This window comes from Apis cerana, linkage group LG13 (assembly GCF_029169275.1).
Source record: "Apis cerana isolate GH-2021 linkage group LG13, AcerK_1.0, whole genome shotgun sequence".
Taxonomy (NCBI): domain Eukaryota; kingdom Metazoa; phylum Arthropoda; class Insecta; order Hymenoptera; family Apidae; genus Apis; species Apis cerana.
The window spans coordinates 8,745,109-8,769,274 of NC_083864.1; the positions used below are offsets into that span (position 1 = coordinate 8,745,109).

The 24,166-nt window shown below is 27.2% G+C and overlaps 4 protein-coding genes across 25 annotated transcripts in view; 2 read left to right on the plus strand and 2 right to left on the minus strand.

Annotated features, from left to right (window-relative positions):
• Nucleotides 1-2: 2 nt before the first annotated feature.
• Nucleotides 3-2,136, minus strand: LOC108003978 (uncharacterized). The gene is made up of 4 exons (XM_017066578.3): nt 1,343-2,136; nt 863-1,225; nt 476-779; nt 3-382 (listed from the first exon to the last, which is right to left on the minus strand). The coding sequence occupies exons 1-4, from the start codon at nt 1,475-1,477 to the stop codon at nt 123-125; spliced, it is 1,062 nt and encodes a 353-aa protein (XP_016922067.1). The 5' UTR covers nt 1,478-2,136; the 3' UTR covers nt 3-122.
• A 136-nt stretch (nt 2,137-2,272) lies between these two features.
• On the plus strand, nt 2,273-13,523 carry LOC108004025 (GATOR complex protein Iml1). Of its 15 annotated transcripts, none has more exons than XM_062084063.1 (25): nt 2,340-2,629; nt 2,759-3,125; nt 3,203-3,328; nt 3,394-3,865; nt 3,933-4,129; nt 4,217-4,500; nt 4,613-4,842; nt 4,942-5,154; nt 5,223-5,369; nt 5,441-5,587; nt 6,234-6,242; nt 7,184-7,401; nt 7,489-7,694; nt 7,756-7,930; nt 8,004-8,204; nt 8,902-8,997; nt 10,571-10,686; nt 11,107-11,214; nt 11,294-11,501; nt 11,570-11,678; nt 11,749-11,970; nt 12,070-12,230; nt 12,313-12,481; nt 12,565-12,881; nt 12,938-13,523. In XM_062084063.1, exons 2-25 carry the CDS (start codon nt 2,775-2,777, stop codon nt 13,133-13,135), a joined length of 4,680 nt encoding a protein of 1,559 aa, XP_061940047.1. In that variant the 5' UTR covers nt 2,340-2,629; nt 2,759-2,774; the 3' UTR covers nt 13,136-13,523. The 15 variants fall into 15 exon arrangements, with proteins under 15 accessions (XP_061940049.1, XP_016922139.1, XP_016922141.1 ...); XM_062084064.1 differs by having other exon boundaries at nt 2,762-3,125; XM_062084065.1 differs by lacking the exon at nt 6,234-6,242 and having other exon boundaries at nt 2,273-2,629.
• LOC108004026 (rac GTPase-activating protein 1) lies at nt 13,140-17,213 on the minus strand. Its single transcript, XM_017066662.3, has 10 exons — nt 16,839-17,213; nt 16,182-16,384; nt 15,958-16,112; nt 15,465-15,876; nt 15,217-15,386; nt 15,015-15,141; nt 14,713-14,945; nt 14,344-14,641; nt 14,068-14,243; nt 13,140-13,996 (listed from the first exon to the last, which is right to left on the minus strand). Exons 1-10 carry the CDS (start codon nt 16,921-16,923, stop codon nt 13,933-13,935), a joined length of 1,923 nt encoding a protein of 640 aa, XP_016922151.2. The 5' UTR covers nt 16,924-17,213; the 3' UTR covers nt 13,140-13,932.
• Nucleotides 17,214-17,329: 116 nt separating this feature from the next.
• Nucleotides 17,330-24,166, plus strand: part of LOC108004003 (putative polypeptide N-acetylgalactosaminyltransferase 9) — a 326,811-nt gene continuing 319,974 nt past the window's right edge. For 3 of the 8 annotated variants that reach the window (XM_017066613.3, XM_062084085.1, XM_062084086.1), the window contains exon 1: nt 18,470-18,652. The gene's annotated coding sequence lies outside the window, so the exon portion shown is untranslated. Of the gene's footprint in view, nt 17,417-18,469; nt 18,653-24,166 lie in introns of those variants that run through there. The other 5 variants (XM_017066610.3, XM_017066611.3, XM_062084082.1 and 2 more) reach the window with 2 other exon arrangements.

Consider the following 24,166-nt stretch of genomic DNA (forward strand, 5'->3'; position numbering starts at 1 on the left):
AGTTTATGTTCACTAAAGTCTTTATTTGTTTCTTAACTTATTATGTATCCTTATATTACTTGTGCTTGATCGACATATCACTTAATTATCTTTTTTTTAAATTAATCACGATCTTCAAGAAATTAGCGTTCATTTGATATGATATTTCTTAAATTTGACTCAGTTACATTGTTTTGTTTTGTAATCATTTCATACTCTTCCGTAATTTCTTCAGGTTCTATTTTATTAAAGTACGTTTCTCGTTCTTGATGTACATAGTATGTGTCGTCAAAATTAAAGTGCAATCCAAGAACGATATTCAATGCAGAAGCGTCATACGCATGACAACCGGAATATCGGTATTGTGGTTTCTTATTAAATCGGCATCCTGCTGATTGAGCTCCTATAATAATAAATTCAAATTATTTACATGTTAAAATCAATTATTTCAATGCACAAGTTTTTAATATACAAAAATTATTTTTGACATATATACCAATAGGACAAATACAATCTCTTGTCAGTGTACATTGAATCCATGGCAACATTACTTTTTCTCTAATTTCTTTGATATTTCTAATTACTAAATGCGATGCTCTTATTAATGGAAGAAAAAAGAAACTTTCTGCAGACACGTGAAAATATTCATACATCTTTGGGTGCGTTAAAGAACTAATTGCATGCCTTGTAGGCCAAGTTAAAATTCCAGATTTTGGTAAAAAATACTTTGAAATATCTGAAGAATTTAAACGCACATTTGAATCCATATATAGTATATTTCCTAAAGTATTTAAAGCTGTCTGTAACACATAAAAAAAATTAAGTAGTATAAATTTTTATTTTTAATTATTATGTATTTAAGTATTTATAAAAATATAGTTACTTGAATAACTAAAGATCTATAAACATGTAATCTATCATCCTCAACATGAGTTGGAAATAGACTTATATCGAAATGAATCACATTACATTTCGTAGAATTACAAGCTGTTCTAATACTTTGCAAAGAATCGTCATTTAATCCAACGCTATAAATGACAATACTGTTATTTGGCAAAAAATGACTGATATTTCTCACAAAACCATAAATATGTTGTTCATTTCCAGGCCTAATAAGAGAAACAACAGTCACATTTTGAGATTTAAGACTAAAAGGTGTTGTGCTTGCTTGTCCATCAAGACCAAGCATTGCAAGATACTTGGAATCTGTTACTAAACGCTTTTCTTCAACATCTTTTAAATTTTCCTGTAAAAATTAAAATGAAAAATTAATAATCATTTATAATATATTTATAATATATATATTATAAATAATATTTATTAGAAATAGAAATTAGAAGTGAATTGTTATAGAAATAATTACTTGGAAGTTTCGTAATTGCTTGTGTGTCTCTGTAACCAAAGTTTGAATGGAAGGTCGTTGATTGCTGAAAGCAATAAAAACGATGCTGCTCCCTGCTATGCACATAAGCAACAATAGCAGGCCTTTGGTACGCATCTCTCATCATTTAATCAAATATATTTCCAATTTTTAACAACAATTAGATAAATACATTACATAGGTTATACAATATCCATAACATGATTGATCTTTATAAATAGCTATGATTTTAATGGAAATAGATAGTTATCATACAAATATCAGGAAGTATCATTAATAAGTCCATTTCGTAGAAACGATAATAAAAATCTTTCAACAAATTAGATTAAATTACGTTTTTTTTTTTATAACAAAACACTGTCAGTGCTTTAGCAGACGCCGCATTTTTAGGAACTTTTTGATTTAATAGAAGTCCTATATAATGCTATCACAATTACATAACTACATTTCGAAATATTTTACAAAATTTAAATAAAATAACTTCTTGTAAATTTTTTTTATAGAAAATAATTTTATTTTTTATTTATTTAATTTGATCATAATTTATATTTATTGAATTTACGTTATATATTGGACAAAATTGATAGATTCTATTATTACAATGTTTTAAATAATTAGATAAGATTATCTAATATTGAAATATTTTGATGTCTGCAATTTTCAACAACATTTTTAAATTAATTTATTTATAATTAAAATATAAATTTACCTTTAATAATTTTTGTTTGATTTTTTGTTTAATTATAGAATTTAATAATTTTTAAAACAATTGTATTTTTTATCCATAATACATATTTTTAATTCATTTCATGTTCTTCGTTAAATTTTTATATACAATTTATGAAAATATATATATGTTTAATGTATAAATTAAAAAATATTGATCGTATAACAAAAACTAATGGCTAGTAACATTTTTGTATGAAACAAATGTGTTACTAAAACTTTACAGAATAAAATATAAAAATACAATTGTTGAGTTTGATATTAATTCTTATTCCCTACATATGAGTATTAATTTTTTATTCTTTGAGATTTGGATTAAAATAATGTGTGAATAAATTTTATACCAGTACTATCAGTACAGGATAATATTAAAAGAAGAAAGGATTTTGGAATTTGTGTGAAACATAATAATATTGATATATTTATTATTATTAATTAATGTTTTATTGATATATTGTTACAATATCTAAATATTATATTTTAAAAATAATATTTATTTCAAATATTTTGAAATAATTTTTTATTCTAAATTGATAATAAATAGTGAGTTATTTGTTTATTTTATATGTAAATTTTTTTAATTAATTAATATATACAGAAATATATATATATATATTACAATATTGTAAAATTTAATTCTTTTATATATTATAATTAAATTTATTATTAAAGAAGTAATGGGTTAAAAATGAAGTTGTATAAGCTGATAGTACATCAAAAAACCTTTAGTGAGGAAGATTTAATAATTAATCCAAAAGATCATCCTAATATAAAAACTGGAGATGTTGTTGAAATTTATCACCCAGAAGTTGAATTTAGTCGTTTACTTCTTCAAGTCACATCATTTAAAGAAGATTTACAAGGACGTGAAACAATTAGTGTGGAAAATAATGTAGCCACAATGTTTCAATTAAGAACATTTACAGATGTATATATGAATGTTGTTAATCCAGATGATGTAGCTTTGGATTCTGTTGAGCTTACTTTTAAAGATCAATATTTGGGTCGGAGTGAAATGTGGAGACTGAAAAATAGCTTGGTAGAATAGATCATTTATATTTGTATATATAGTTAAATATTTACTTTTTATTTCTACTTTATATAAATTTTTATCAGGTAAATACTTGTGTATATATGAACAAAAAGATTGAATTCTGTGGAGGCAGTATAAGATGTCAAGTATATGAAATGTGGTCTCAAGGTGACAGAGTTGCTTGTGGTGTTATAAATAATGATACTAAGGTTCAAATTTAAATATAATGAAATAAAATATATATAAAATTGTTTTTTAAAAATTTGTTTTTTAGGTTGTGTTTCGTTCTTCAACAAGCATGGTATATCTTTTTATTCAAATGAGTTCAGAAATGTGGGATTTTGATATTCATGGTGATTTATATTTTGAAAAAGCTGTTAATGGATTTTTAGCTGATTTATTTCAAAAATGGAAAAAGAATGGCAGTAATCATGAAGTAACAATAGTTCTATTTTCAAGAACATTTTATAATGCTAGCAGTCCAGAAGAATTTCCAAATCATATGCGTGAGTGTTTGCAACATGATTATAGGGGAAGATTTTATGAAGATTTCTATAGAGTGGTAGTTCAAAATGAAAGATTTGAAGATTGGAGTAATGTATTGGTACAATTACGTAAACTATTCACAGACTATCAAAAAATTGTATTAGAATATCACCAAAAACCAGGTGTTTCTATACCAAAAGCAGTTAATTCAACAGCTGCCCAAGGCAATTTTTTAGAAGTTTTAAATATGTCTTTAAATGGTAACATATTAAAAATATATGATTAAATTTATTGTGAGATATATTTTTCAATTTAATTTATTTATAGTATTTGAAAAACATTATCTGGATCGTAGTTTTGATAGAACTGGCCAATTATCTGTAGTGATTACACCTGGTGTAGGTGTTTTTGAAGTTGATAGAGAATTAACAAATGTTACAAAACAAAGAATTATTGATAATGGAGTTGGTAGTGATTTGGTATGTGTTGGTGAGCAGCCATTACATGCAGTACCTCTGTTAAAGGTATTACATAGAAAAAAAATATTAAATAATAATGTAAATAATATTGTAAAACAATATGAGAATATTAAAATTTTAATATGATTTTAGTTTCATAATAAAGACACATCTATTAATGCACCTGATGATTATAGTATGCCACATTGGATTAATCTTAGTTTTTATTCAACAAATAAAAAAATTCCCTATTCAACATTTATACCTCGTATAAAACTTCCTCAAAGAGTATCAAAACAATCAATGGAAAACGGAAAATTGCAATGTAAAAATAAACTTTTACAAGAAGATCCAAGAGAATGTTTACATAATAGTTTATTTGATTATGATGCATATGATGCACAAGTTTTTCAGTTACCTTCAGTTCATACATCAAGGTAAATTTAATTAAATAAATTTAATATTAAAATTTTGAATGCAATTATTAAAATTATTAAAATTTAATTAAAATTTTGAAATTAAAGATTCTAATTTAAAATTTTATATAAGTAGTTTGCAACGGGTTACAACAAGAACTAAAAAAACAAGTGTTACAAGTATGGAAACACATAATAATGCACATATATTAAAACTTTTAAAAAGAAAAATGTCAGATCCTGATATACATCATCCACCACCTGAATCTCACTCACCTCCAGCTGCTACAAGAAGTGCAGCAATTTTAATACCTTCCAGAATAGATGATATAACTAGTAGTGAATCTAATGGAGAAGTTAATGGTATTTATTTTAATTATTTTCAACATATTACCCTTATCATTATTTATAATATATGTACTAATAAAACATTAAAAAATATTTAATAATTATATGTTATAGAATCAAGAATATCAGTAAAAAGTGATTTAACCGATTCAGAAATATCACCACCATTTAGGCCAGTTGTTGGTAGTGCTGGAAGTCCCACAAATACAATATCTCAACCTACAAATATTAGACCAAGTAGAGCACTTATAAATCCTTTTGACCCATCTCATGTTACAATTAAATTAACTAGTAACAGACGGAGATGGACGCATATTTTTCCTAAAGGTAATTATTAATAAAGATATAATAATAGAAAATTCCATAATTATTTAAATTTGATTTAAACATTTTAGGACCAACAGGTGTGCTTATACAGCAACATCATTATCAAGCTGTACCAACACAAATGTGTTCAGAATCACAATCTGATATTACTTCTATTATAAGTGGTTCCTCTATGGAACATAATGACATCTCTAATTCAAATAATATTCAAGATCGTTAGTATTTTATATAAAATACATAAGTTCTGTATTATCATAATATAGAATTGCATCTATGTTTTTCATAGATACAAAAAATAAACCACAAAGATTAAATCTTTCATTATCAAATGCTGATAAAACTGGGAATCCAATATCTTCTACAGGAAATAAATCTTTAACATTATTATGGGGTGCTACTGGTGAACAGGAATGGACACCAGCACTTACAACAGGTTTGCATATATTTTAATAAAATAATTTACAACACAAATATACTATATAACTACTGGCAAATAATATTTTATAACATATCCAAATAACAATATTAGCCATATTATTATTCACGAAATATTATAAAATGAGTTTACAGTTTGAAGAAAGAATTTTAAAAGAATTTTCTATTAAACAAATAATTAATTTTTATGGCAGAAAATATTGGATAATTAATTGCAGAAATATAATGCTTCTTGGCAGCTTTAGAAACAATAAAGACATAAATAAAATGTAGGTGTAATGTAAATTATTCAAATGCATATATTGATAAAACATTTCATTCATACTCATACCAAGAAGGATTAATAGAAATATTTTAAAACATAATTCCTTAAAGAATGAAAATAGTTAAACATATGTATTTAAAAAAAAAATATTGTTTTCCAAGTAGAAATGAATGAAAATTTGATACACAATCACACAATCATCATGCATAAGAAGTATTTTCATTCTTGGACATGTTCATATTTATTTTTGAAATTCATCGATCATTTATATGAATAATATTATTACATTTATTTCCATGCTATGGTACGTCTTATTGGGATGCAACGCTGGACGCATTGACGCGTGTGTGATGTACAACTATGATGTCACATTAAACAGCAATCATAGGTTAGCGCTATACGTTATTGGGGGTTGATTCGGTTATGGTACACATTTATTTTTAGGAAATTAAATTTGTAGCGACTTTTGTTCTTCATAGCTCTAGTTTTTATGATTCTTCTATGCATGTATGTTTTCTATTGCAAAAAAAGTGTAATTCTAATTTCCAAAAAATTTCTACAAACAATAATCTATTTTGTTATTATTAGAATCATTTATACACCTACATATAATTTTTTCGTTATCTCTTATCTTTATTTATTTTTATAAAATGTTTGCACTGTTCAAAATTCTAATTTTTTTCTTAATGATTCTCCATATATTCTATCATTTAAGAAATCACTATTTGTGGTTCAAATATTCTTCAAACATTTTCTCATCTGTTCCATAATCCTTTCATTCTATCATTTTGCTTTAATTACTAATTTCTTAATAATGAGTAGTATCATTAATAGTATAGTATAATAATATTGGTAGACTAATATTTAGCAATTTAATTTTACATAAATTTATTAAAATATTTATCAATTATATATAGATATATGTATACTTTTCATATCATTTTCACAAATTTGGAAATTTTATAACAAATTATTTTAAACATTCATGTAACTACATTAAATGATATATTTTGCATTGCATGCTTTAATATTTAGTCATGATCATCTTGGATTTCACATACTGGTAATACATATTGTAACACTAATGTATTATTATCTTTATAGATATAGTAGTATTTACATAATACATACTTGCATTATATAGTAATTTTGTGAAAAAAATTTCTTCTGTATACTACATCTATGTATTTTTGTATTAACTGCTACAAATACTTAGATTTAGTACTTATGTAGTTATGAAATTAACATTATATATTTTTATTTATTTATTTCAAATAATTTAAAATGCAAATTGCATTTCTCACATATATTTTATGTGTTATTTTTTAGGTGTTGATTGGAAATCATTGACAATTCCAGCATGTTTGCCTATTACTACAGATTATTTTCCTGACAAAAGAAGCTTACAAAATGATTATGTAGTATCAGATTATAATCTTCTACCTGATGATGTTAATACAGATTTTGCTCAACAACGAGCTATATATAAAAAGCCTTTAACAACTGCCGAAGTATTTAAAGAACTTGTATCGCAAAGATTAGCACAGGTACCTATTAATTATATTAATAAGATTTTTTCATATACATATACAATTCATACATATAATTAACATATATTATTTTTTTTTATTGAGGGTTTTCAATTAATTATCTTAGCACAAAGTAATAAAAATCAAAGCAATACACCTGGTAGTACTACTGTTCCTGCAATAAGTTCTGTAATGCGAGGACGGCAAACAGAATCAGAACCTAAAGAAGAATATTTGCTAAGTATTGGTAGAATATTTCATAAAATATCTTTATTTGATAATTGTATAACAGTAACAAGATATCGGCCAAGGTAAAAATTTTGAATTATAAATTAATAAATAAAGAAAAATTAATTATATGTATTTTTACAGACATCCATATCCTCCATTTAATATTCATTATCTTTATCGATTTCATGCACCACATCATGATACTTATGAAGTATCATGGATATCTTTTACAACAGAAAAATTAGAAAATTATAATTGGAATTATTTAGACCATTATATTTGTACTAGAGGTCATACCGATTTTGCTTTAGTAGAGGTTTGTATAGTATAAAAAAAATATATATTTATATTTAATTTCAATTTTTTTAAAAACGATTAAAATTTTCTAGGCACTTAAATATTGGAGATTTCGCGTATTTTTACTTCCTTTACATAATTCTGCAACTCGAAAATTTTCAGAAGGATCATCAAGATGTGACATATATACACCTCTCACTACTTCTGAACAAGTTTCTCTTTTGGATGGATTTTTACGATTCATTGAGCTATGGCCTAATAAAATACGACGTCCGAATCCAAATAAAAATTGGGTAAAAATTTTTGTATAAAAATAATTAAAACATAATATATAAATTATTTTTTTCAGGAATTAAAAAATATATAAAATAAACATTTTATAAATTGAAATTGTCAAAAAGAAAGATAGAAAAAAATTAGATTAGAAAATATTTTGCTATTATTTTTTTCTTTTCTTTTAAATTTGAACAATACATGAGTTTAACGGTTCGTTTTGTATCATATTCTTTTGCACTATAAAATTGAATGTCGCATGCCTAATGTATGCCTAAGTAACGCAATTTATTTCGGTGCTTTCGTTGATTTTAAATATTTATTATTTTATTTGATATTAGAAATCGTAATTTTGATTTATTTTGCAAAATTTTTCATGCAGTGCCATTGTAATATAGTATAGTGCGTTTCTCTGGTGTATTAGATATTTAGGATATAACAAATAATAACAAGGGTTAATTTAAATTTCGAAAAAATGGCACGATTTTTTCACAAGCTTATTTGGCACTCGATAAATCACTTATAGTGGCTATAACATATTCGAATACGTCAATATTTTTATATATACAAACTAATTATTCTTAAATAACATTTTTAAATTAGTATTATAGCTACAAATATCAATGGCGAGATTACACATGAAAAATACACATAATTGTAGATAAAAATAGACCAGTAGAATGTTAGGAGAGGGTATTTTAGCATGATATGTTTCAGAACCCTTCAACTCTAGGTGGTGTTTCCCAGAGAGATCCCGCCTCTCACTTGACCAGGCGCAGGCACAGCACGAGCCTGATTGTCCTCACTAACCAGGTATATCCTCGTATCCTGTAGCCTCGATATGCTGACCCAGGTGTCGATGAAATCATTATCATGTCGATCCATTAATTTCAATATATTTTGCCTCATTTGGCAATAAAAACCACCTATGAAATCTTGATGTTCTTTTTTTAATCTTTATTGTACATCAATTACTTTCGATACTTTAATATTAGATTTTAATAAATAATTAGATTTAATTAATAGATAATTAATAAAATTAGTTAGAACATTCAGACAGCTTACACAATATTATACAATGAATGCAACTATGCTTGATATCTGCCTTGAATGCGCACATAATTTTTAGCAAGCTTTTGTGTAATGCAAAACGCAGACGTTTTATTTATCTTCTTTTCTTTTCATCGATGTAATAATGCTCAATGAATACGATGTTAACAATACATTACAGTTAAACAAACCAGAGATATACTTCTTCATGATCATGAGCTTATTCATACATTTACAATTACCCATACTTTTCATCATGCTTTTCAGACCAATCTAGTCGGCAGCTCTCCCTTCAGGGAGCGACTTGGAAGCAATCGTCTACCAGAGAAACCGAGACCAAGGTTTGAACAAGCTTAGATTGATGATTTCGGCATTATTGCTTTAGCAAATGTAATGGTATAGCTTGCAACCTATTCATCTTGCAGTGAAGGGTCCACAGAAGTTTGATGTTTGATGGTTTTTTATTTGGCTTGTTTGCTTTTGTACTGCATATGTTTAATTACTAAATACAACAGCTTTTAATTGTGCTTATATTTTTTCGAAATATTTAATGCAAATAACTATATATTTTTGAAAATAACTATATTTTTTGAAAAAAAGTCATGCACAAATGTTTACAGGAATTACATCTATATTTTATTGATTAGAAGGTATTTTTTTCTTATATATATATATATCGTTTATTTTATTTTAATATTATTATTTTTAATATTACTTTTAATATTATTTATAATATAGATCGTAAAAAAACAAAAATTATGTTAAATATATTGATTTTATCAATTATATCAAATATATATATATAGCTTTATTTATTTAGCTTTATAAACAGATATTTTTTTAATGAAGGAATGCATAGTAAAAACGATATTGCACAAAACTCTTGATAAACTGCACATCTGCATGTTTTATAAAATAAAATTAGTAAAATAATAATGATTTGCGTATATGCTTTATACAACAAGTATTATTATATAGTATTAAAAAGGAAGTCAATTTAAAATTCAAAATTATTCAATTAATATTTTGTTATTTGCTTAAAAATATTACATGCTTCTACTCTGGTGATGAATTTAAAGGTGATGAATATTTTTAATGTGTTCTATTTCTGGAAAGGGTGTGCAGAATAGAAAAGATTGTATTTGTAAATGTTTAAGAACAATCTTTGTATATATTGCCTATTCTATACTTTTCAGCTGCTTTCATCCTTCTTTACATCATTTAGTAAAAATAATATATAGAGTATTTGTACCATATTATATATAGTTAATAATAAAAATATTATAAAAAATTGTCAAGAATAAAATTAAAATTGTACAAATACTCTGTATGGTAGAAAATATTGGTAGTGAGTGAGGGAGTGACGGGGTTCTCTGTACAGGAGAGGCATGTAGTGAATACCGCTGCGGCTGCCCGCACGTGCCTCGACACTCCTCGCCACGTGCCAAACAGGTTGGTTTTATTCTTTTTTCAATTCAACTTTAAATATAAATATTTTCCAATTATGGAAAGATATGTATGTATATCTTATATGTTATTATTGAAACATTAATTATAATTAGTTTAATAATAAATATAATTAGTAACATAATTATAATTCTGAAAATAGTATAATAAAACTATTTTTATACTTTATAATTGAATATTAAAAAGTCAATTTTATACTTTTTTATATACATGCATATTAATTGAAGATATTATATATTATATTATCGTATGAAAAAAGATGCAAATGATATTATGCATATGTAAATAAATTTTGTTGCTTTCCATATTGCAATCTTAGACATTGCTTAATTTTTCAATCGCTCTGTGTTTCTTTTCTATGTTCCATTATAAGTATTACTTGATTATTTTATTTATCTTTGTTAGATCAGGTTCCAAAGTGATGGATAGAGGACGAATCTCACCCGCTAGTGAAGCTGTGTTACCTCTTTCACTTGAGCAACAGCAAGATCATTTTGATTCTAATGAGGATAGGTATCTAGTTTCATCAAGTTTATACATCACATAAATTATTTTCATCAATATCTTATTAATATTTGAATGTAATCGACAGTTCAAGCATGGAATTGACAAAGTTAAAAAATACTGCATCGAATAATGAGATTCTAGAGGCAATGAAACATTCGCAAAATGGAGTGGGATTTCTTACACAACATCCATCTCTTCCAAGCCAAACATTTGTCAGTGCAGATGCAGTACAATGGCTAAATAATCATATAGAAGGAGGAGTGACAATAGAGAATGCTATTAATATAATGAATGTAAAAATCATTTTTTTTTTTTATGTAAAGAAATTCTATTCATATTTTAATGATATATTTTCATTTAGGGTATGATACAGGATAAGTTAATATGTCATGCATCTGGAGATTTTTCAAAACCATTCATTCTAGGATTTTATTTATACCATATAGTACAAGATAAAGAAAATCAAAGAGGTAAGATAATTTAATATTTATTAATTATATAAAAATTTGATATTTGTTTTTAATAATTTTTATTTTTAAGCTGGAGACTATTTTTCACCTCTAGGAGACTTGCAAAGTTTTGAAAATGAATGGGTAGAAGTTGAAATAAAAGCACCCAAAGGTTGGTGTGAACCTCCCTCGTCAGGATCATTTCCTCCGATGACTATATCTAGTTGCGATACCGTGGATGAATCAAACGTAGTATCATTTCTTAAAGATGATTTAGACATATCAGACATTGCAGATGAAGCAGAATGGCAAGGTATTTATATATTTTATATTATATATATTATAATTTTGCTATCTCTTACTAATTTTAAGAAAATGACAATATTAATTTACTTTGGGAATTTTTTTTTAGTTCCATTATATAAACATACTCATTTAGATATAGATATAAACAATAAAAGTGATAGGATTGAATGGGGACATTTAAGATATCAATCTATATATAAAGTGGATCATTCTTATGAACTAGTAGTACAATGGGTTGCATCATCTGGTAGTATAGTCGCTGATCTCGTAAGTAGATTTTTTTCATATTATATAAGTCAAAATTATATTTTGAAATATAATTATTATATTTGAATTTTAATTTGGAAAGATATTTGTGTGCCAACGTAAGGCTCAAACATGTGGAATTCAAATGGTTCCTATTCCCAGTGATTTGCTAGCATTACCATTCACTTTGAGAAGTGATCCTTTAAGAGGACCTATTTTTATACCATTAAATACTGAATGTCTTCTGATAAACAAACGGCATCTTTTTGAAGGTTTAGAATTAATATTAATTTTATTTTATATAATTAAATATAAAATAAAAAATGAAACATTGCATTTATATCACCGATTTCAGAATTTCGAGAGGAAACTTATGCACAAAGATTCTTTCTGTTTCAAGAAACAATCATACAAAGATTTGGTTTCGTTCCATGTTTAATAGAAAGTACTGAAAATGATCATCAATATGTTCACATGACTGGCAATGCATTTATATTAATTCCTTCAACAATAAACACAAAAGCTCGTCCTCGAACTGCTACCAATATTATAAGACGAAATACGGGACAGAAAGGATATCCAATTCATTCTGATCAACCTAGTCCTCATGAGGCATATATTACAAGACATGTTAGCGGGAAAAATAAAGATGATTATAATAAAGATAAAAGGGTAAGTGTTTGTAATTTCTTTTTTTTAGTAAGAGAAATTAATTTTTGTTTATTTAGATTGGATTTCTTTGGTCATGGAATCATATGATTAGTCGAAAATGGAGATCGTCATCTACACTAATCGGCGATGAATTATTTCAAAAAAAACTTATTCAAGATTTTAGACATTTTTGTTCAAATGGGGACAACAGATTAAAACAATTTTGGGAATCTTGTTGGGAAATAAAAGAAAAATCATGTACGAAAACGAACTAAAATATCAAGTAAAATATATAACATATATATTGTTTTATAAGTTAGTATCTTAATTATAATATTTAAGGAATTTAATTTCACTACCATTAAAATAAGTATCTCATTTAAATAATTAAGAAATAATTTAAACTGTACTATGTACTTGTGATACGATTATTCTTATGAAAACGAAAGTATGTACAAAAATTAATGATATATTTTAGTGTTTAAACAATGTAAAAGAACTGAAAAGCAATGTTTATAATACATTTCAAGTTTACTTAGTTTGCATAAGATATTTGTTTACGAAATTAATGATGATAATAAATTTATAATTTTTGTTACTAATATGTGTACTGATATATTTATAAGAAAAGAAAGTAAAGTCATTGAGAAAGAAATAAAGAAATTCGTATTTTTACATTTTTAAAGATGATATACTAACAAAAATATGACATTTATTTATTCTTCTATACGTAACATTTCATTTTTTTATATTATATTATTCTCAATTTAGAAAAATGTTGAAATCAATATCAGCACATTTTTCATATATTTCAAATTATTATAGAAAATACTTAACATAATATATTATTATTTCAGTTTTACGAATCTCTAATATTGTACTTTTTCAATATTCTAACAATATTCTATACCATACATTACATACATATTTTAATCAAAATATTACAAAATTTTGAATAAAACGTAGAAATATCATGTTGCACATGAAAAAATACTAATCAAACAGCAAATAATTATTTATGAATTATTTGTACTGTCGATGTGTCGAAAATATAATATGTAAATACATACCATTAGAAGGCTACTCTAGAGGGAGATGTCCCAAAGTATTTTTTATTTTTTCTCATAAATGATCGACTGCAACAAAGATATTTCAGTATGAGTATGATTTCATTATAATCAAGTTAAAAAAAAATGGAGATACAAACCTAGAAGCAAGCGGAGTATTAAAGAAACCACGGGAAATACTACGTTTAAGTAAAGATTCCTGGGATGGTGTATGTTGTAATTCACCAGTTTTATGAGTACCAATATTATGTATGTTTTCAGGATTGACGAAATTTGCCCAATAATCTGAAGGAATTTTCAATAAACTTTCTACGATCTATAAAAGATAAAAATCTTATATTTTTAAAAAATCAAGTTAAAAACATTAATTAGTTTTTATTAATTAATATTTTCAATTTTTCATTTTTTATACTAACAGCAACTTGATTATTCGTCTCGGAAAGAAGAGAAGTAGGTGATGGTTTCTGAGAACTATAACCCACCAAAGTAGGTCCAAAAACTTTAGCTAAATTACTTATTGGCATTTTACATTCTGGGCTGCTTGATACTCTTTGCAAGTGCAAAATTAAAAAGGCAAGTGTATCTCTATTGGGTTGAGGTAATTCTGAAATTGCTTGGTATAAAGCAGCATCAGCATCTTGTTTATCAGTAATAGTAGTTGCACGAACAAAGTCTGCCCATAATCCGACAGTAATTAACGGTTCCCGTAATGATCTAAAAGTAACGAAAGAAATTTTATAAGTTGATTAATTTTTTTCCTTTTATGAATTATTTTAATAATGTACCTAAGAAAATCTTTAAGCGTAGAACATATGGTAGGAATATCAACATCAGAAAGATTAGGGGCACCTTTGCCTTTAAGGAATTTTTCTTTTAGATATTTTACTTCTGCTGAACCACCATTTACTCTATATAGTCCTTGTTCACTCATTCCTCTTAATTCTATCTCATTAATACAATGAACAACTAATGATGGTACCATTGGTGGAATCATAGGTGTATAATCTGCTATTGTTCCCTAAAAATAATTTGTTACAATTTTATTATTAATAAATTAATAAATATTTTCTAAATTTAAAATACTCACTGATGTGCCACGTAATGTAGGTGTATTTCCAGTAGGTATACATGGTAATGGCACTAAGTCTTTACATTCTGTATGAGCTGTAGCTCTACAATCTTTACATTTCAAAGCTATTTTTCCAAAACGAATCCTGAAATATTACAAGTAATGTTTACAATAATTTTCATTATCTCTTTTTATAAAAATTCTTTGATATATATTTTACCTTTTATCACAGGGTGTACAAACTTCTGGTTTAATTACTGTCTTTGCTATAAAACTATGTCCTCTAGCTGATTTTGTATTTAAAGTATATCCTCCAATATTTGGACTAGGTTTAAAGATACCTTCAGAATCTGATCCTGATGTGAGAGCTTCTATTTTTGGTGCGGACGGCTATAATATAATTTTAATATTAAAATTAAAATGAAAATATGAAAAAAATATTTTTTTTAATTAAATAAAATTACTTACAGCAGTATCAATTTGTATTTCATTTGTATTAAGAGGTGTTAACTTTGATCTACTACGATCACCACTTTTACGTCTTTTAGGTGAATTATGTAAAGGACCCTGTGGATCTAGATTTTCATCTCCAGGTATAGCTTCAATTACAGAAGATGCAGTGATATTACCATCTTTTGGCATCACTACTGTAGTTGTGGCTATTATTCTATCAGATGAAGTTAATTCTGTGGTTTTTTGTGTTCCACTACGTCGCTTTTTTGCAGAATATTCACCACTAGGTCTATGTTCTTTCCATTCACGTTTCTTTTGATTTTGTTGAATGATTGCACTAATATCTAAATCATCTTCTGATTTTGAAAAACAACTTAAGTCACTTAAAATAGAGCCAGTGGAGTCCAGCTCCGCTATAGTATTTAATCTGAAAATAATAATTATTGAATTTTAAAATATCAACCAAGTATTTAAATATCAAATATATTTTTGATAACAAGAAACTCACTTTTCATTTTGATGAACATCTTTAATATGTATATTACTATGTCGACCATTTAATGTAGTATTATTTAAAAATTGTAATTTTTCACGAGTTTCATCATTTAAATTTCTTCCACCATCATTAAATAAAAGATCTCTAACCATAGCAATTTGTCTTTCCTAAATATATATATGATTAAAAAAATATTTCTTTTAAATGCTTAAAAATTATAAATTAAATATATTTACCAATGAATTTCTTTGTTCTTCAACAGTACGTCTTCTTTTTTTTTCTTCATCTAGAAGTCTTCTAGCATGACTTAATTTTCTATCTAAATCAGCTGCTTCTTGATGAGCTTTTTCTAAAGCTGTATGAAGACGTTGACATTCTTGTATAGATGCTAACCATTTTTGTCTCATTTCTTCTTGATTTATAGCAAATTTTAAAAATTCTATAGAAAAATGAAATATGTTTTTTTAATTTAATATATTACTTAAAATTATATTTCAACGATGAATAAAATGACGATTACATTTTCTTATATTCTATGTATTTACAAATAAAATTTCTTCAATTTATTCCAGCATAAATAAAAATATAAAAAAATATTACATAAATTAAAAATGATAAAAATTTTGATGTAAAAATTTATTTATATTATTATTATAATTATTATTTATATGTTTTATATAAAATTAAACATTTTATATAAAACATATATATGAAACGTAATGATATTTATATTATTTATATGTATTTCCTAGTATTTTTATATGATTTTAAAGAAATAAATTAATAATTAAATTAGTATTAATAATAAATTATGATTATGATTTGATATTAAGAGATATTAATACAAATTAATTAGTAAAACATTATATAGAATAACTATGTAAAAATCAAACCTTCTTCACAAGCTCCATTTACAAGTACATTTGTACATCGAACCACTTCATCGTGGCTTGCCAGCAACGATAACGATGCAGTCATTTTCAAATTGTTGTAAAACTTGTTTAAAAAAAATTAAGATATTTTGTCATATGTGTACGAACCACGCAGCTTAATTTGTAACGATTTTCTATCGATTATTTCGTTCTTATAATTCTTGTATCGTTATAAATATCAATTTATTAGATTTTTAATTATTAATCCAATAATACAATGCATGTTATACATTTCTATTACAGATTTTCACCGATATTATCGAAAAATTATATTTTTTCGACGAATATATCATTACCGTGTCACGAAGCCGTTGACATTATACGTTGAACACACAACCACCGCTTTTTACAGCAGTTTAAATTCAACCAATCACAGAAATATTTCTTCGATTACTTTTCTATTTCTCCGCCAGGTGGCTACCTAGTACGGCGGGAAGTCAGTTTATACATGGTTGTAGTGCATTCCAATCTTATTTATTATAAAATTAATATTTTTGTGATTTAAAGTGTAAAATTTTCAATAAATAATTTCAAAAAAAGTAAGTACAAAAATATAACTATTCATACAAACATGAGTTACAAATATATTTGATAAATTTTATAAATTCATGAATAAAATTTTTTTCTCTTTACTTTCCTATAAAAACTATAATATTGAAAATGGAATCGTCCACTTTGAAATAGAATTTAAATATTAGAATTAGAATTAAATATCATTTAAATTTTTTTTCTTATAAAAAAAACAAATTAAGAAGTTTTAAAAAGAAATATAAAAACTGTTTTGCAAATATTTTTTAATTTTTTATACTGAAATCTTTTAAATACAATAAATTATATAAATATTATTAAATAAAATTATTGTGCGAATATGAATTATTTTTTAAGCTTTTGTAGAAGATTAACAGTTAATATAAATATGTGAAAAAATGCATAAAACTCCTAAGATTTATTTGAAAATTAATTAAAATTTTTATTTTTTCGAACATTTTAATTTTTTTAACGCGATAATATCGATTTCGGCAAATTTAAAAATTTAATTAAACTTTTATCAAATATATTCAAGTAGGTAAATTAAAATCTAGCTATTAGAATGGTCCAATTATCATTAATGTTTTTCGACAATCAACTAGAGAAAAAAAAAAGAGATAACATGAGAGGAATCTTCCCACACAAAAGATTTATTTCATTGATAAGGAAATAGTGACTTCCTGAAGTATTCCATATATTCCATATATATGTTGATTCCTCCAGCCTTATCAAATATAAATGAAACTATTTCTAATTTTAATTATTATAATTTAATTATTTCCTTGTCGAATATTCATTTTTTTAAAATACACTTTTTACAATTCAAATTTTATTAATTTAGTACAGTTTTCTTTTATTTGTAATTATTAAAACTGACAACAAAAAAATTAAATAGAAATGATAATTTTAATGAAATTTGATAAATTAAAAAAAAATATTTCATGGATTTTCTTTTATTAAAGATTTAGATTAAATTATTTTTCTAAATTATTTTTATGCCTAATAAATTCTTGATCATTCATATTTTTGTAAATTTTTAATCATTCATATTTAAAATATTTCAGATTCATATCCAAACATTCAATTCAATTATTCAATCAAGTCAAATAATTTCCAAATATCATGAAGAGTGAAATCTCAAATTGAAATGTCTTCGTTATTGCCAAGATAAATCCTGATTTTAATGGATATGAGGATTCAAAGGAACAAGATTAAATCAAGACAACATAGAACAAGAGATCGCGATGGTGAGTAATTAAAATATTATTAATGTGGATTAGATTTCTTCAAAGCATCGTGTCTTTACACTGCTATATCTTTTAACGCACGAACGACTTTAAAATTGCGCTTACCTTTTGCGTTCTTCCGCTTTTGCTTCTTCCGAGACGAAGGTAACGCGTTCAATTTTGAACTATATATGAAAAGTTTTCTTTTTTATATATCACGTGCAAAAGTTATGTGTTTATTTTCGTGATTGATCAATGTTTAAAAATACCAAGGTTAGAAAAATGCAAATTTTGAAAAATTGAAAAAAAAAATTTAAAAAGTGACAATAAAGCAAGGTTACAATGTAATATTTCCGTGAAAAATCGAATCGATGATCCGTGAATGTATTTTATATCGGCGAAACGAGAGAAGAAGAAAGGGAAGAAAAGAGAGGTACTTATGGGATTGAGGAAGCTTGCAGAAATTGCGTAGAGAAGACTCTTTATCCATGCATGAATATTGAATGGTATACTTTGCCGAATTTTGGGAAATTCAGTCATCTTTACCAGTAAATACAGAAAGCTTTATTCATTGACATGAAATGATAATAATGTTACTTTTATATAATTTACTATCATACTTATTTTTATTAAAACAACATAGGAAAATAAATAGTTTATAAAACTATTTTAGTTTAGTGTAATATTTAGTATTTTTCTTGAATATTATTTTATTATTTTAGAATAATTTTATTCAATATAATTTTTTTTTAATTTAACAAATCTATCAGACTTTAATAATTTTTTAAACATCTTATCTATCTCTTGGAAAATTATAAATCAATTAACAATCTTTTCTGAAATTTAATAAACTTACAGATAAATTTTATAAAATGATTATATAATGATAAGATTTATAATCTCCAACATGAGTTTTTTTACAATTCTTTAATTTTAATAACTCATTTTATGGAATATAATAATTTTTTCATTTAATGCAAAACTAAAATTAAACATAACCTCTTATAATCTTGTCATAATGAATAGCATTGCGGAAATGAATTCTAATCTATTGTTATCACCATCCTCTGTATCTTCGTGATGTTTCTTCCAAGAACTTTCTTTCATATCCGGTTTTTTAGTTAGTTATTTCTAGTTTCTTCAGTACAAGATTAAAAAAGAACTATAAAAAAAAACAAGAAACTGAAACCAACGTTATTGGAAAATTAATAGCAGTTCTCGTACTAAATTCAATTCTACGGTAGATACGGATGATTGTATATTTATATTAACAATAGATCTGCATGATAAAAAAAGTCGATTTCCCCTAATCTATAAGCATATCCGCTAAAAACGTCACGCTGATGAATATAACCGTACTACCAGACTAAGCGATAAAAATATTTTACGTCGTTGCATTTCGTTTTACTGTTCCACATTTGAAAATACGGTGGAACGTTTTATCGTGGACTTTTAATTTTCGCGATTTTTAAAGTAATTTTCGCGAGCTCGACTCCTCATTTCCCTTGGCTATCACGATGCCCCGAATTTTCTAAATTCAAGCAAGCTTTCACCTCTATTCGCGAATCATTCTATTTTAATCTATTTTAACAACTATCGTCCATCGTGCCATTCGAAAAATATTCCATGCAATTAGCAATTGTATATTTATACGTTATAAATTTGTCGACATTTTCATCTGTTTTTTTTTTTCATGATATTTTATACAACTTGTATAAGAATTGGAAAGGAATATTTTAGAATGTGAATATAAGAATTACTTTTAGAAACGATTCAGATATTAAAATTCTATTGTCTATCGTTATCTAAAGCATCCAGCTATCGTATAACACGCGTGTACAGAGATATCAGAATTGAGTGTACAATAATTTGTGCATTTGCGAATGCATAAACGATCGTCTGTGAAATACAACACCTTTCGTCCATTGCAATACGTCATTTCAAAGTATTTATGATCCTTTTTCTCTTTGATCGATAGGATCATGGATGATAATGAAACGAATTCCGGTTACGATTATTTTGAACGTTTGAAACCTAAAATATATAGATAGGATGAAAAGATAAATGGGATATTTATTCGTGTGTTATTATAATTGTAAATTTGACAATAAAATTGAGACAATCTAACTGAAAACGTTGGAATACCAGATCGAATGATTTTGATAATCTAGTGGTATTGTTGCTTTGCGAAATAAATCGAGAAATAATTTCGATAATTTAATCCTGTCGATGATTATTTTAATTTTCTTTTTATCGCCTAACTTATATACTTTTTGATACGTGAATGATACATTTTTCAATCTATCACGATTCTTATTCTTCCAAATTAATATACATTATTCGTATAGAAAATAAATATATTTCATATCTATTTATCAATACGAAGAGAAATATTTGTTAAGTTCTTTCTGTTTGCAATTATCACAATCATTACAACTCGTCATATACGTATTGTCGTCAATTTCGAAAACCAAGTCTAGAAGTCGAGGCTTCTAGAAAAAGACAAAGAAAGAGAGAATATATACCGATGCACTGCGTCACTATTTTTGATAAATCAAACGGAGAAACAATAATAAATCCTCTTTATAGAGGAAGCTCGAGCGTCCGAAAGCTGAGTTGATCGCCGATGTTGTTCGAAATTGATGCACTCTGGCTATGATAAAGTTGACTATTAATTCAACCTACTCGAGGGCAGGTTGGAAAGAGAAAGAGGAGTAAGTGAACAGAAGAGGAAGAGAGGGAGAAATAAGCCCCGTTAAGCCTATGAATGCTCGCCCAGCGCCGATAACAGAATTACTGGTGAGGGCTGTTTACACCGAGGCTAGTGCAGCCGCGTCGAGGGCAGCTAATTGTTTTAACCGTCCGTACTTAACTACGCGGCTCAATAAGTCCCGGATTTACCTACGGAGGCCGTGACACAATCACGGTTTTAACGAACCGAGCGATAACAATTTGGGGAATAAAAATTGGAAAAAATGGTCAACTTTGAATTGACCTATTAAATAGATATGTCTTAAATCAGATACAACTGCTAACGAAGAAGCTAAAAAATGAAACTGAACAGGAATTAAGAATACACGAATAAAATTTTATTTAGCAACGAACAAATTCTAATATCTTTCAACTCGAATTTTGATTTCAATTCGAATCAAGATTCATTCTAGAAAATAACAGAAATTTGCATCTTTTCAAATTTTTATCAAAAATTGTCTTCAACAATTCTCTTATCGATGAACATATCTTCTTCGGACCCTTCTTTCTCAAAATTCGAGCAAACGAATCAGTCGAATTAAATAGGGAAGAGGAACGTTTTTATTAAACAAATTCACAAAGATGGAATATTCACAGCTTGGAATATCAAAATTACATCTTATACCGAGTAGTTAAGTGGCAGCATTTAACGTTCATTAGAAAATGGGTTAAAAGTAAAGATACTTTGAAGGAGTGGCAAAGAAGCATCGATTCCTCGAAACCGTAATAGCATAACTGTGAAACGAGGCCGAGGAATTGAATAAGAGGAGGAGAAACGATACCAATCTCTTCTTCATGGTGGTAATAATAATGTCGAAAGTGATTTAGCTTGGCAATTGTTGCCGGCGAGGCCGGTACAAACGTTTTAATCAAAACGCGCTCGTAAATCCCGGCTGCGATTCCTTTTTGCGGGTCGTTATCGTTTTCATGCGTCTTCAGAGAATATTATGCATAAAAGGACGATTCTGGGGAGGGGGGAGGGGAAGAGGGGGGGGGGGGCGGTGAAGAAAGATAGGAGGGACGAACGGGATTTAAATTCAACGTGGCGAACGGATGATTCTCCCGGAGGAAAATGAAAACCGTCGGTCGCGGTGCTTGGTCTTCGCGGAAACGTTTGCGATTCTCGAAGGATCGGGACCGGTGGAATTCAAAGGAAAGTCCCCGAGGGTGAGGGGGTACAAGTCCTGGCGAGCATTACGAGCGGCCAACTTTCATTTCAAGTTCTTCTTCCAGAGAAGAACTTTTAATTCTCGAAGTTTGACGATATTTAATGACGATATATATAATTTTATAATTTTATAAAAAATTTATAATCTCGAAAGCTAGAGATATATAGGTCGCTATATAGATCGAAGCAAAAATTAAGAAGAATTAATTTTTGATCTGTTCGTGTTGTTTTCGCTCCTCGGATTAAAACGATACGAGAATTTCGAAGTCGGAGGAGAGGAGGGGGTGAGTTTGTATCTATTGTTTGGAAAAATCGGAGGGTAATACTTTATGAGGTAAGGAACCGATGCACTGAATCCCATCCGACTGCTTATACTCTTTTCTTCGGGTCCGTAGACTCTGAAAATCGGGTTTGCAATACAATGAGGCGCTTTCAAGGTAGCGTGCAATGTTGGCACTTGCCAACCGAAGGATAAAGTTTCCTCTGAATTTCCTGCACCGCCCCTGGCAGGAGACGAGTTTACGTGGATTTGCTCCAATCAGAGTTTGTTACGTACACACGCGGCACGTAGTTACCAATGAGAATAACTATGACATGTTGCAGAGTACGTGCAATACGTGAGCGAATTAATATTTTACTTGGATTTTTTGGATATATCCTATGACCTTGAAGAACTCTTTTTTTTTTTTTTTTTTTTTTTGATTTTTCGTTGTATCTTTAAATTAGCGTAAGATAGCAAATATTGTGAAATTATGAGGAAGAATATTATTTATGGATAATTAAATAATATTGGATAATAGAAATTTCGATGTACGAGTAAAATTCAAAGATTTGCAATTGTATTGAACGAGGCAAAATTATTTATTCGTCCTCGTAATATTTTTACTCTCGGTTCTCTTTATTTTTCCATTGTTTCTTTTTTTAATCGAACGTTTTATCAGCGTAACGAAAAAGTTCGCTGTTTCGCGAGGAGAAGAGAAGAATTTTCTCAATTACGAGATACGAGAGAGATCCGAAATGCAAGCGATAGTTTCTTTGTCGAAGCTCGTTCTCGGTTGACAGCCGATGCTTGTAACACCGAACCACACCAGTTTCCACAAAAGTAGTACGAACTTTTAATTAGGTGCACGCTTTGACGCCGTGGCTTCGACGTAAAGGTATATCGAAGTGACCTGACCTCGGTGAAAGATCGATTCGTCGCCGCACAACCAGCTTTCGTTCCTTCGTTTGCTTGAATAGAATTTAGATGCCTACGAATAATCCACAATTCTAACTTCTTTCAACGAGCTACACAATAAAATATTTTCCATATTACGCTTAAAGTATAACACGAGAAGAAAGAATTCTCATAAAGAATAACTCGTTAATTTTTACTTACATCCAACAAAAAAAGTGAAATTCGATATTGCAATAGGACGAGGAATTAATTTTAGAGAAATTTCGAGCAAGGATCAATTGATTTGCGAGAAAGTTTCAATTTTCGTGAATTTTGGGTCCCTTGGCTGATGCTACCAGCCCGGAACGTTTAATCACTATGAAATTAGGATAACCCTTCTGGTGCAGGGTCGTGATTAAGCCAAACCTCCAGACTCGGCCACCTATGATGTGGTCTTTCA

What these genes read in the sequence shown, in the direction of transcription:
- LOC108003978 (XM_017066578.3), bottom strand. Translation starts at nt 1,477, where the DNA reads ATGCGTACCAAAGGCCTGCTATTGTTGCTTATGTGCATAGCAGGGAGC. An exon ending in ATAGATCTTTAGTTATTCAA is followed by an intron (nt 780 to 862) that starts GTAACTATATTT and finishes TATGTGTTACAG; the next exon opens with ACAGCTTTAAATACTTTAGG. An exon ending in AGATTGTATTTGTCCTATTG is followed by an intron (nt 383 to 475) that starts GTATATATGTCA and finishes TTATTATTATAG; the next exon opens with GAGCTCAATCAGCAGGATGC.
- LOC108004025 (XM_062084063.1), top strand. Translation starts at nt 2,775, where the DNA reads ATGAAGTTGTATAAGCTGATAGTACATCAAAAAACCTTTAGTGAGGAA. An exon ending in CCTTCAGTTCATACATCAAG is followed by an intron (nt 4,501 to 4,612) that starts GTAAATTTAATT and finishes ATTTTATATAAG; the next exon opens with TAGTTTGCAACGGGTTACAA. An exon ending in AGATAAAGAAAATCAAAGAG is followed by an intron (nt 11,679 to 11,748) that starts GTAAGATAATTT and finishes TTTATTTTTAAG; the next exon opens with CTGGAGACTATTTTTCACCT.
- LOC108004026 (XM_017066662.3), bottom strand. Translation starts at nt 16,923, where the DNA reads ATGACTGCATCGTTATCGTTGCTGGCAAGCCACGATGAAGTGGTTCGA. An exon ending in GATGTTCATCAAAATGAAAA is followed by an intron (nt 15,877 to 15,957) that starts GTGAGTTTCTTG and finishes TATTATTTTCAG; the next exon opens with ATTAAATACTATAGCGGAGC. An exon ending in AAATACAAATTGATACTGCT is followed by an intron (nt 15,387 to 15,464) that starts GTAAGTAATTTT and finishes ATTATATTATAG; the next exon opens with CCGTCCGCACCAAAAATAGA.